Genomic DNA, 12,367 nt, shown 5'->3' with positions numbered 1-12,367 from the left:
GCAGATTATTTGAGGAATTCATACTCAACAGCCCAATTTGTTCTCATATCATTAATGTCTAATGTGCTTGGAGTCAAAATACCTGTGATGAGGTGGTCTATAACCTAGGATTCTTAGTTGCAAGTTAACTCCTATGACATGAGTTTAACTTAAGGATTTCTAAAGTTAGATCTTGAACTCTTCCTGAGCACTTGCAGTGGGTGGGATGGGCATTGGGGCCAGGCTAGGAAACTACCAATTTGAGCCTTGACCCTCTGGTGGTTCTTAAGTCCAGTGGAAGAAGCACAAAGCATGAGGCTCTCTCTAATGTGATATGATAGATACTCTACTAATATAAGAACAAAATGCTATGGGGACAGGACTGGGGAACAGTTTTAGAAGCAGCCTCCTAGTTTGGTCACCAATGGCAAGTCAGTAGTGAGAGTCATTTGGTTAGGTGATTCTCATGAGGTCGACAGCTTGGATAACTCTTGGCTGTATTTTTGTCATCTCCAAGCTCAGCTTGGGCCTATGCTTTTCTGAGATCCTATGGAGTAAATACAAGTCAACGCAGACAGTGATTTTCTTTCCATGACTGTTAAGTGGCCTATCTGAAGAGTGAATCAGAACAGACAATGTCTACATTATGAAGTTCCAGTCTTGTTTATTGATCATCGTTAATGATTCCAGGAGAGTCTTATCAAGGAACTTTTGTTCTGAGCTCCTCCAGATGTGTCCTGCAAATACATCAAACTGCTGAACTGTTTGCTCTTCGAAGTGGTTATGCCAGTTTATCAAACACTGGCCAACAGCTGCCACATTCCATTGGTAGAGGAAGCGCTCTGCCCATCTGTTGGGCTATAATATATAAAGCATCTTGGAATCCAGTTGTCTGCAAATATTAAATGTGTGCTAGAATGGGACTTAATGAGGCTTTAGGAGTGTAGCTCAGAAGGGTGGTGGTTTTGATAAGCTGGGGGAAAGAACCGAGATGACTTAGATGAGGATTTGCACGTACCAGATTAGTCAGAGGCTGCAGGTGAGATTGGTCTTAAGAGAGGACCAAGGGTCATTTGATTTGTCTGGATTTGTCTTCCTTATGTGGGATTTGTCTTGGAACTGAGAGGGTCCTACATTAGGGACTAGATTTTTATCTCAGTAGGCCTGGGGCTGCTACTGTGTCTGACACTTGGTGGTCACTCATTGGACATAGAATAAATAAATAAATCTCACTGTGGTAATGATCAAGATTTTCACTCATTTTTGAGCCTCAGTTTCTGCACCTGTAGATCAGTGGTGGGAGGGGGAAGGGAACAGTAAGAGACTAAGGTTGGATTAAGGTTTCCCCTTCTCACTTTATGAGTGTGTGAAGATCAGGGAGGTAATAGGATGAAAGGGAGATGCTGTGGAATCTCAGGAAGTAGTGCAGCCCCTTTGTATCAAACTGGAAAACCCACCTGAGGGTGCACACATTTTGCCTTCTCTGGTAAGTCCCATGTCCCGCTGGGATTGTAGATTCTGCCAGATGACCGTGGCTCTGTCTGAATCGGGAAGATGGAAAAGAGAGTCTCCTGGTGGCCACAATCTGTGTTGTCTCAGAGCTTTTGGTTGTTTTGAATACCCAACCCAAGAGGTGGGAGTGGCCTTGCATGTCTTTCTAGAACATCTCTTGCACTGAATTGTATTTGCCCTTAAAAAAGAAAGAAAGAAGCTGTAGAGCATGGCTTGGAAAATGTCTCCAGCTACAGGAGGCTTTGAGAATCTGGATGAACTGTGTAGGTGGCCAGGTGAGAACCTGAGCAGTAATTGCTGACTAGTACTCTCTTTTCAAGTGTGCCCTCACTAGTATCATCTTTTTGTTCCCCCAGGTATCCGTCAGCTTCAACTAATACTTTTGAAAGTAGCCCTGATCCTAGGCATTGAGATCCATGTCAATGTGGAATTCCAAGGTCTTGTACAGCCTCCTGAGGACCAAGAAAATGAACGTGAGTTGGATTGGACAAATGAAAGAGGGATAAAAGGGCATGGAGTGTGTGAGAAAAGATGAGATCAAGGGAGAAAAGTACAAGAATCTGTGAGTTGTTTTCAGAACTAGTAAAAGAGGTTTCTTCAGTTGTATAGCCTATACCTTTCAAGGAACTTTTGACTTAATGAGGAGGCTTTGACATAGTATTAGATGTTGTAAACACTTGTATTCATTATAGCAAATCATGTCGTGGGGAACATTCTTTTGTGAGCCTTCTCCAAGGCTTCTTTATTTCCTGTGTTTTGTACCCCATGCTTTTATTCCTAGTGTTTTCAGTTTTCAAAACCTAGGGTTTTGTGCAGTTTGTATCTAGAGGTGTCTTAGGTGTATGAATATAGTCTGGGTGATGACCTTCATTTTGACTTTGGTCCACAGGGATAGGTTGGCGGGCACTGGTCCACCCCAAAACCCATCCTGTGTCAGAATATGAATTTGAAGTGATCATCGGAGGGGATGGCCGTAGGAACACCTTGGAAGGTATTGGTCAATGCTGCTTTGCCTGGTTCATTGCTATCTATTCTAACTGAATGACAGGCCCAGCCTTCCACTAGCCAACTGGTACTTGGGTTACTTCTTATAGGGCACTCTTGTTAAGGCACTAGGAGGTAATTAATTGGTTGACACTGCAGGATTATATCTAAGTTTAGTAAGCTGGTGGCTTCCTTTCCTCTCTCTCTTTTTCTTTCTTTCTTTCTTTCTTTTCTTTCTTTCTTTCTTTTCTTCTTTCTTTCTTTCTTTCTTTCTTCTTTCTTTCTTTCTTTCTTTCTTTCTTTTCTTTTCTTTTCTTTCTTTTTCTTTCTTTTCTTTCTTTCTTTTCTTCCTTCCTTCCTTCCTTCCCTTCCTTCCTTCCTTCCTTCCTTCCTTTTCTTCCTTCCTTCCTTCCTTTCTTTCTTTTTCTTTCTTTCCTTTCTATGAACTCCCTTGCACTGAGTAGTATTCTGGTCAGTTAGATTTCAGATTGTTAGTATGTGGGAGACTTTGACTTCTTTCCTGAAATTCATATATTTTTGGGCAGGTAAACACCTTATTTTCAGATAAGAATTGCCCTAAAATTTTCCCATTGATTCCCATCCTGCATGTTCCCTAATATCTTCAACAACAGCCCTTCATGTTTGAAGTGATCTTCCTTCTTTTCTAGCGAGCTGTGGTCACCTCTGAAAATTTCTTTCCTTCCAGGATTTCGCCGGAAAGAATTTCGTGGCAAGCTGGCCATTGCCATTACAGCAAATTTTATTAACCGAAATACAACAGCAGAAGCCAAAGTGGAAGAGATCAGTGGTGTGGCTTTTATATTCAACCAAAAATTTTTCCAGGAACTGAGGGAAGCCACAGGTTGGTGTAGATGCCTCCAAAGCAATAAGGATAGAAATTTAAATAACTACTTGTGATTTTTCTCTCGGAGGTTTTGGTAGGGTGGGTGATCATTGGCATTATTACTGTTGTTTGCCCCACTGCTCTTTCTATAGTGCTTTCCTTATTACTGTCTCCTCCTCTAGCCTTCTTTATCCTCTTTACAGTGACAGGGCTGCTCTGGGCTTGGTTTTTGTTTGTTTGTTTGTTTTTAAGGTTTCATTCTGCCTTTTAGCAACTCTTCTCCAACCCTTTCCCTATTCTATGGCTCTAAGTGATGGTGCTCAATGCAGTAAGCTACTGATTGGTAGGTTCTCTGGTTCTCTAGAACCTAACTTTAGATACTGAGTATACAGTCTCCTGGTGTTCCAGTTTGGACATGAAGTAAACCATGTGCTAGATCGGAATGAGATTGTTGTATGATAGCTTTTGAATAAATTAACTTATTTTGCTACCACAAAAATGTGCATCAGATTTCATTTCTCTGTTTTCTAGAACATGATGCTTTCTATTACATCTGTTTTTTAGATTATTGAATTAAAAAATCAGTAGTTCACGCTCTGCTTCTAGGCATCTAGTTATCTCTCCTGTTAAGAGCAGAGGTGATTCTCCCAGTTGCCTTGATGACTGTCAAAGACATTTAACTTGAGAACTAACCCTGACCTCTTACTAGAAGTTAACCTTTCTTTTTCTCCAGTCCTTCTATTTCTGCTTACTATTGATCATGGTTTTTAGGATAACTTAGGGTATCAAGTGAATTATAGAGCAGTGCAGGTATAAACATAGCTCCCCTTCTTCTTATGAACTGAATATGCAGGAAGTAAGAATCTGGGCTCAGACAACTCTTTATTTTCACTTTCTCTGCCCAGAGTGTTACAGCCCTGGTCTCTGAGGACCCATGTAAACTTTCTGGCTGCCCTAACGTACCTTCATTTCAGCAAGCCCCCATGTGACAGATTTGTTTCCTGGTTGTAGGTATTGACTTGGAGAATATTGTCTACTACAAAGACGACACACACTATTTTGTTATGACAGCCAAAAAGCAGAGTTTGCTAGACAAAGGGGTGATACTGCACGTGAGTAATGGATTTCTTTCAAACCTCTTTTTATGTACTAGTTAATGTGACCACTAAGAGAAAGAATTTTATTGTCTGATGAGTTTTTCCTGCAAGGGAATGAAAATGAGCACCCAACTCATCTTCTAGAAACATGTACTCCTCTAATGTTTTTTTTTAGTTTACTTCTAAAAAATCTTTTGTTATGGAAAATTTCAGATGTAAACAAAAGTAGAGAGAATCATATAGTGAACCCCCTTGTGCCCATTATCTTGTTTTAAACAATTATCAACACGTGGCCAATATTATTTCAGTAGTACCTCACCCACTCCCCAGTCCTGCCATTGGATTGTTCTAAAACAAATCTCAGATAACAGTTATCTCAGATACTCAGTTTAATTTTAGGTGGTATTTGGTTTGTCGTTCTAGCTAATTCCACATATGACTGATTAGTAGTTGGTTAATAGGTCGTCTTTTGGGAGAGGGTGGTAGGGGGAAGGGAGTTTGACCTGGAAGCCTGAGAATGGTTCTGGTTTTACTGCAGATATGTCTATCAGAAGTCTAGGGAACACTGGTTGGATCAGGGTATATTTAGACCTCTTCGTAAACAATGATGAGAGGTCTGGCTCAGCCTTTTTTCCAGGTGGATAATTGTATGACATTCCCTGAGAACAACATATGAAATCAGAGAACCACAGGATAGGTGGTTCTTTAAAGAGAGTCTCTTAAGTCTTATTTGGTGTTCAGTCTGAATCAGAATTACTATCCCCATGTGATGAGCTGGAGAGAAGAGGCACCAGATGTGCTGATTCAGGCCTGTACAGTTCTTACCACAGACTCGTGGCTGAATTTCAGGGTGCCTTTGTCTCTGCAGGACTGAGTGATACTGTTGCTATATCTGAGAGCAGTGTTGGGGGCAAGCCAGTGAGCACGTGCCTGCCGCACAGCCTCTTCCCAGTCACGGACCTCGGACCTCATAACTGTTTCTCAGCCTTGAGCTCCTTTATGTTATATAAGGAAACAGGACAGAGCAGTTTGTACAGCCCATCCTGCCAAAAACATAAGCAAGATGTACTTGTTTGGATGCTTTATCAATAAGAAATAGCCAGTGAACCCGGTGGTATACTTTGGGACTAAGTTAAGACAAATCTACCATCTTAGGCAAACAGTGGTTATCAGTTGAAACTTGTTTTATTGTGCTTCACAGTTACTGCATTTATTTGTTTACTTATTTATTTATTTTTTACAAAATTGAGGGTTTGTGGCAACCTGAACAAGTCTGTCAGTGCCATTTTTCCAACAGCATTTGCTCATTTCATGTTTCTGTGTCATAGTTTGGTAATTCTTGGCAATATTTCAAACATTTTCATTATTGTATTTGTTATGGTGATCTGTGATCAATGATTATAACTCGCTGAAAACTCCAATAATGGTTAGCATTTTTTAGCAATAAAGTATTTTTTAGTCCAGGTAGCTTCATTGTTTTTTCAGACATAATGCTATTGCACACTTAATAGACTATGGCGTAGTGTAAACATAACATATATACTGGGAAACCAAAAAAATTCATGTGACTGGCTATATTGCGGTGGTCTGCAACTGCAGTATCTCCAAGGCTGGCTGTATGTAGGAGCAATCTAGAATGCCAAGACCTGATTTACTTTGCTTTTATTTATTTTTTTAGAGGGCAGGGGCCACGTTTCTGTGTGTGCTGCTAAATACTAAACCGGTTGTGGTCACTTACTTGAACAAACACGGTTTCAAGGACCAACTTGAGTATTTGTGTTTTGACCATTAACTTCTTGTAGTGGTAGCTGGAAGTACCATCAGAGTGACACTTGGAAACAAACCTTAGGCCCCACTTTAGGAGAATAAAGATTTGGCTCAGTTAGCCAGGAATCTCCAAAACAGAAAAGTTTTTCAGTCCTTTATGTGGAAAGCTGTTTTTCCTCTCATCTTTGTTTTTCTTTGTTGGTGGGTTTCTGTGGAGCCTTTCAGAATCTTATGTATTATTTTGAAAACCTCTGTTCCATTTTCAGTATATTTCTTCCCAGCCCCCTGGACTGCCATTGCTCCCACCTCACATCTTTTTGGCACTGGAGCTTTGGGGTGTTTCCTTTGGGTTTGATGAATTACACAATGCTGAGTATTTTGTGTGGTCCCATTTGCCAGAAGCTATTTGCTACCCGGAAGATAATGATCGCCAATATAACATAAATTATAAAATGCTTCTTAAGCTTAGAAAGTACCATCACATAAATTATTTTATTTGGTATTCAGAACAACTCCATGAGCTGGATTAGGCAAGATTAAAGAAGTGTGACATGCTCCAAGTAAATGGAAACACCAGGCAGCAAACCTGTGCTCTTTTAAAAACAGCCTCCCCCATGGGGCACCTGGGTGGCTCAGTCGGTTGAGCATCTGACTCTTGATTTTGGCTCAGGTCATGATCTCAGGGTTTTGGGGTCATTGGCTCCATGCTCAGCAGGGAGTCTGTCTGGGATTCTCTTTCCCTCTCCTATCCCCCTGCCCCTGCTCGCCCCTCTCTCTCAAATAAATAAATATATTTTTTTCTTTTTTTAATTTAAAGAAGGGGCACCCTGGGTGGCTCAGTCAGTTAAGCATCTGCCTTCGGCTCAGTCATGATCTCAGGGTTCTGGGATCCAGCCCTGCATCAGGCTCTGTACTCAGTGAGTGGAGAGCCTCTCCTTCTCCTCTGCACCACCCCCTTCATGTGCTCTCTCTCTCTCAAATAAATAAATAATCTTTTTAAAAGAAATATTTTTAAAAAGAAACCGCCTCCCCTTTTCTCTTTGGGTAGAAGACTTATTTTGGAAGATGAAATCACTTTAGGAAGAAGGGAAAGGCTGTGAAACTGGCTTACATCTGACATGTGTAGTGTGGCTCTAACAGGGCTTTTCCCTCGACCCTCTTCTCTCCTGGAGACAGGACTATGCCGACACAGAGCTCTTGCTTTCCCGGGAGAATGTGGACCGAGAGGCTCTGCTGAACTATGCCAGGGAGGCGGCAGACTTCTCCACTCAGCAGCAGCTGCCATCTCTGGATTTTGCCATCAATCACTATGGGCAGCCGGATGTGGCCATGTTCGACTTCACTTGTATGTACGCCCCGAGAATGCTGCCTTGGTGCGAGAGCAGAATGGACACCAGTTGTTAGTGGCCCTGGTTGGGGACAGCCTCCTAGAGGTGAGTGGTAAGGGTGGCAGTGCTTTATAGTAGAGACAACTAAGGAGCAGTAATAATAAGGAACAAACGTGAATATCCCAGGTTGTAGAATGAGTGTCTACAACATTGTGCAGCAGAGGTAGACTCCCTGCAGGAGATACACCAGGAAGTAGGCAAGTTGCTAAGTATGGATGGAAGCTCTGCAACTTCTGTGATTTGCTCCTCTACCAGTTTATGAAGTGGGAAAGCCCAATATCTGAACAGTTGCCAAAAAGTACTGTCAACAGCAAACTTTCTTTCTTAATTTAGTTCCTCTCTATTGAAAGGAAATTTATTTTAATTCTTTTGTTTTCTGTCTCCTTCATAGCCTTTTTGGCCAATGGGAACAGGAATAGCTCGAGGATTTCTAGCTGCTATGGACCAGCCTGGATGGTACGAAGTTGGTCTCTAGGAACAAGCCCCTGTGGAGGTCCTGGCCGAGAGGTAATGGGAAATATCCAGGGATCCCTTCCACGAGAAAACTGGGAGTGATGAGTGGTTTGCTCCTCAGGCAGAGTACATGTTTTCTTTCTTCTCCCTCTCTCACTCTCTTTCTTAATTAAAGATGTTTCATATTTAAGAGAAGAAAAGCAAGATATTGACTAATAAAATCATAGATATGTAAAGACTAATTTAAGTGCACTTCTTTTTTTTTCCAAATTAGTTACTGACAGATGGTATCTGAATTTTTGTATTCCATTAAAGAACAGTATCTGATTCCTTTATGACAGTCACATGAACAAATATATAAGCATAGTACATTAAATCTTCCTGTCCTTAAAGTAGAAAGACTTACGCCAGTGAAATCAGTGTGGTAGCAGGGGACATACTAACATAAGAAAAGAAGCAAGAAGTGACTTTAAATTCAAAAGAAAACCCCAAACTGCTTGTAAACATTTCTCAAGCTTTTAAATGTCAGATATGTTTATAGCAGATTATTGCAAAAAAGGTAAGAATCCTAGGATTTGTTTGCTAATAAAGAACAGATGCCTTGACTAGAAAACGAGAGAAATACAAGATTTCCTGGGTGTAATTGATGGTTGATAGCATTTTAAGCCTGTTACCTAAGGTACTCTGGGCAAGTTTGGTGGCAAATGCTTTTTTCATCTGTGTTTTTCTTAAAAATTAAATACTGGCCTACTTGAAAAAACAAAACAAAACAGTAAATTAGTTGCCTTTTAAATTAGAATCAGGCTTTTTTAGCCCAGCCCACCACAGTGTACTTGCTCTTGCTACTGGTCCTTAATCAGTCCAGTGCCTGTGGAATCACTGGTGTGGTGGGAATTGGAGCAAGGGCTGATGTAGGTTTGGAGAAAAAATGGTCAAGGGTGAGGATTTGTCATATCCTTCAGATTATTCAGGACACTGTCAAAAAATAGGAATATTATGAAAGGAGAGGGAGATGTGCATGGTGCTTTTCACTGCTCTGACTATTTGTTATATGTTCTTGCAGGGAAAGCATTTATAGGTTGCTGCCTCAGACCACCCCTGAGAATGTGAGTAAAAACTTCAGCCAATACAGTATCGACCCTGTCACCAGATATCCCAATATTAACATCAACTTCCTCCGCCCGAGCCAGGTAAGAGCCTTCTAGCCAGTTATCTACACCTGGGCCCATTTTCAGGATGGATCAGGCCTCTGAAACACTGAAATGTGTCTAATAATACCATATACACACACTTCTTTCATAATCCAAGTGGATGTCTCCCTGGAATGGTATCACTTTCCATCAACAGATTGAGCAGCTAAGGGAGGAAGTTGTTGAATGACTTGCCAGAAGAGCCCAAGTGACCAAAATGGTGGATCCAGGACTTTTTCCAGGGCTTCCCCATTCAAGCTGCATGTTGTAGGGGAGAGAGCACTTGCTCACTGCTCAGAAAACGGGACTTCTTGCCACCAGTCACTTTGACATGGACATGTCATCCCGTCTTCTCTGAACCTTAGCTTCTTCATCGATAAAGTGGAGATAATAGTCCTGCTATTCACAGGACCATTGTGAGGGCAAATGAGATTGTTCACTTGAAGGAACTTTGAAAGTCAGGACGCTCTCTGCAAGTTAAAGATACCATTGGTCAGTTTTTTTGCGCTGCTGAGTTATTTCCCACGATGTCTAAAGCCTTATAATTGCATTAAGAATGACATTTGACAAAGCGCAATAATCCCGAATAGCCCAACAATTTTTAGAAAGCAGCCCATTCAACATATTTGCCTATGTACTTGGGTAATTTTTTATTCACTTTCTGCAAGTTTATGGCTTTAAGCCTTCTATATCCTTTATATAAGGGGCCCATGAGACCTGCTGTCAATGGGCAGTATTAATGGTCCAATAGTGACTATCAGAGAGCCCTCCTTGGCTGAGTAGCTAATTTTTAGCACAATTTTTTTACACTAATATGTATTTATTTGTATGTAACCCCACCACATACCAGAAAGGATTTAAAGGTCATTGTCTTTATCTGAACTTTGCCCAACCTGCTATCTTAGTCTTTCATTTTGCTCTCAGATGGGAACTTGTTGCGTGGTGTTTGATTTCCTTCTTAACTTTCTGCCAGGTGCGCCATTTATATGATACTGGGGAAACAAAAGATATTCGTCTGGAAATGGAGAACCTGGTGAATTCCCGAACTACCCCAAAGTTGACTCGCAATGGTGAGTTCTGGTAGCGACCTTTTAAATGCAAGTAACCTATTCAGAGAAATTCATACTTACTCATTGAGCTGTTAGTGCACACAGTACTGTAAGGCAGTGGTTCTCAACCAGGGTTGATTTTGCCCCAGGGGACATTTGGTAGTGTTTGCAGACATTTTTGATTGTCATGACTAGGGGAGGGTGCTGTTGGCACCCAAGGACACTGCTAAACCTACAGTGCACAAGTCAGCTCCCCACAACAAAGAATTGCCCAGCCAAAAATTCAGGAATGTCAGGGCAAAACCCTCAGCCTAAGGTTTTAGGAGGGTATAAAAGAGAAATCAGGTACAAATGCTGTTGAGAAAGAGAGAGAGAGGAAGTGAGTGCACACACACCAACTAAGGTTTCTAGGGGAAGCTTTAGGAAAAAGCAGTGGCATTTTTAGCTGAGCACTATGACATTGCCGGGATACAGTTATAGAGATAAAAGCCATTCTGTATTTTGTGTTCACTGAAGGACCCCTGTAGATTTTTTAGAGGAGAGCAACATGAATATACCTGGTCAGCTACATGTAAGATGGGATGGAGAAGGGAAATGCCAGACGCGGGCCACTAGTTAGAAATACACTGTAGCAGTCAAGCTAGTGGTGGTGAAGGCCTGAATCTGATGCTGATGTTGAGGATGGACAAGGGAATGGAGCATAGTTAGAAGAACTCTGACTTTGGGGCCAGGTGCAACTGGGTCTGAGTCCAAGCTTTGCTATTTGTGAAGTGTGTGGGCTAGAAGAGGGTATTTTGCATCTGTGAACTTTGGTTTCCTTGTCTGTAAAATGGGCATAAGAAATAGTTACTTCACACTGTGGTGACAAATGGCAGCCATTTTGTCATTGTCATTATTAATTATGTGAGTGAGAGTGTATTAAAGAGCCAGAATCAGTGGGCATCAGCAGTTTGGTTGCATGGGTCAAGAGATGGTTGCAGATGATGCTGCCATCAGCTTGGACAAGGAAGTGGGAGGATGAGAAGGTTTGGGTCTGTTTTGAGTTTGACATGTTATTGGATTGTCAAGGTGAATTTCACAACCAACAGGCAGTTGGAAACATTTTCATCTTTCTCCACTCGGTGTCATCTACTTGAAAGCAGACAATATACCTTTGTCACTATCATTTTAGAGCCTGGAATATTGAAGTTGCCCAATACATATTGGATTGATGGATATACAGACTTGGGAGACATCTGAATAAAGTTAATTTCTGAAGTAAATTTTTGATTTATGATGATAACAGCAGGAGTGTTTCTCTGTATAATTTTAGAATACATTTTCACCAAAAGACTTAAATGAAATAGGATTTTTATGATATGCAGTTTTTATCTTATGTTCCCAAATCAGTAAATGACTTCATACAAGGTTAGACATTTCCAGCTGCCAAAGGTAAGAGAACAGACGTTCTTGGACACAAATGGGAGTTCGCAGATTCTTCTAAATGCTCCATATCAGAGCTCCTCCGATGCAATTAAGAAAAACGGACTTTTAGAAAGGCCCTTTGTGTTCAAGAAGACACAGCAGCGAACTGGAAAACATCCAAGTATTGTGTTCACTTTTTTGTGTTGTTGATGTGTTCACTTTTTCAAGATGTGATCATTTATAATACAGAGTGCCAATCCTGGCCGGAGGGACCGTTCGGGTCTGGGGTCCTTGGCTTTGCCAGTGTAATCCTACAGTTTCTTCATTTGACAAATCGCTCTATACCTGGAACGTGTAAGAGTGGGCTTTGCTTGCTCTTGGTTTAATGTGTTGCTAGAGAGAATGGACTCTTTTCTGCTCTACTCCTCTCAATATTACTTTGAAGGGAAGGAGATTCCTCAGCTAGCTGCCAAGCTACTCTCCAGGGAAATCTTAGACCTTCTGCAAGTGAAGGTGACAGCTCAGTAGATGGCGCTCTTCCATCTAAGTCAGTATCCAAGAGTGCTGCCAGGACCCTGGGCTTTAGCATGAACAGATCCAGATCATCCCTCTTGTGACTTATGCTGTTAGGGGCGCTGGCATTGACATCAGAGTCTGGGTGAATTCTTACCTACCTAAAATTCCACTATCGTGATACCAG

The 12,367-nt window shown here is 41.4% G+C and overlaps 1 protein-coding gene across 1 annotated transcript in view; it reads left to right on the top strand.

Annotated features, from left to right (window-relative positions):
- Window positions 1-12,367, top strand: part of MICAL3 (microtubule associated monooxygenase, calponin and LIM domain containing 3) — a 200,503-nt gene that overhangs the window by 82,118 nt on the left and 106,018 nt on the right. The window contains 11 exon segments of the mRNA XM_027594507.2: window positions 1,848-1,964; window positions 2,381-2,482; window positions 3,182-3,337; window positions 4,331-4,431; window positions 7,360-7,537; window positions 7,540-7,616; window positions 7,963-8,014; window positions 8,017-8,051; window positions 8,053-8,078; window positions 9,088-9,214; window positions 10,188-10,284. Coding sequence (XP_027450308.2) covers window positions 1,848-1,964; window positions 2,381-2,482; window positions 3,182-3,337; window positions 4,331-4,431; window positions 7,360-7,537; window positions 7,540-7,616; window positions 7,963-8,014; window positions 8,017-8,051; window positions 8,053-8,078; window positions 9,088-9,214; window positions 10,188-10,284 — 1,068 coding nt within the window.

Source organism: Zalophus californianus, chromosome 9 (assembly GCF_009762305.2).
Source record: "Zalophus californianus isolate mZalCal1 chromosome 9, mZalCal1.pri.v2, whole genome shotgun sequence".
In the NCBI taxonomy this organism is placed as follows: Eukaryota; Metazoa; Chordata; class Mammalia; order Carnivora; family Otariidae; genus Zalophus; species Zalophus californianus.
Note: the sequence above shows the minus strand (reverse complement) of the source record. Positions and strands in the feature narration are given on the sequence as shown.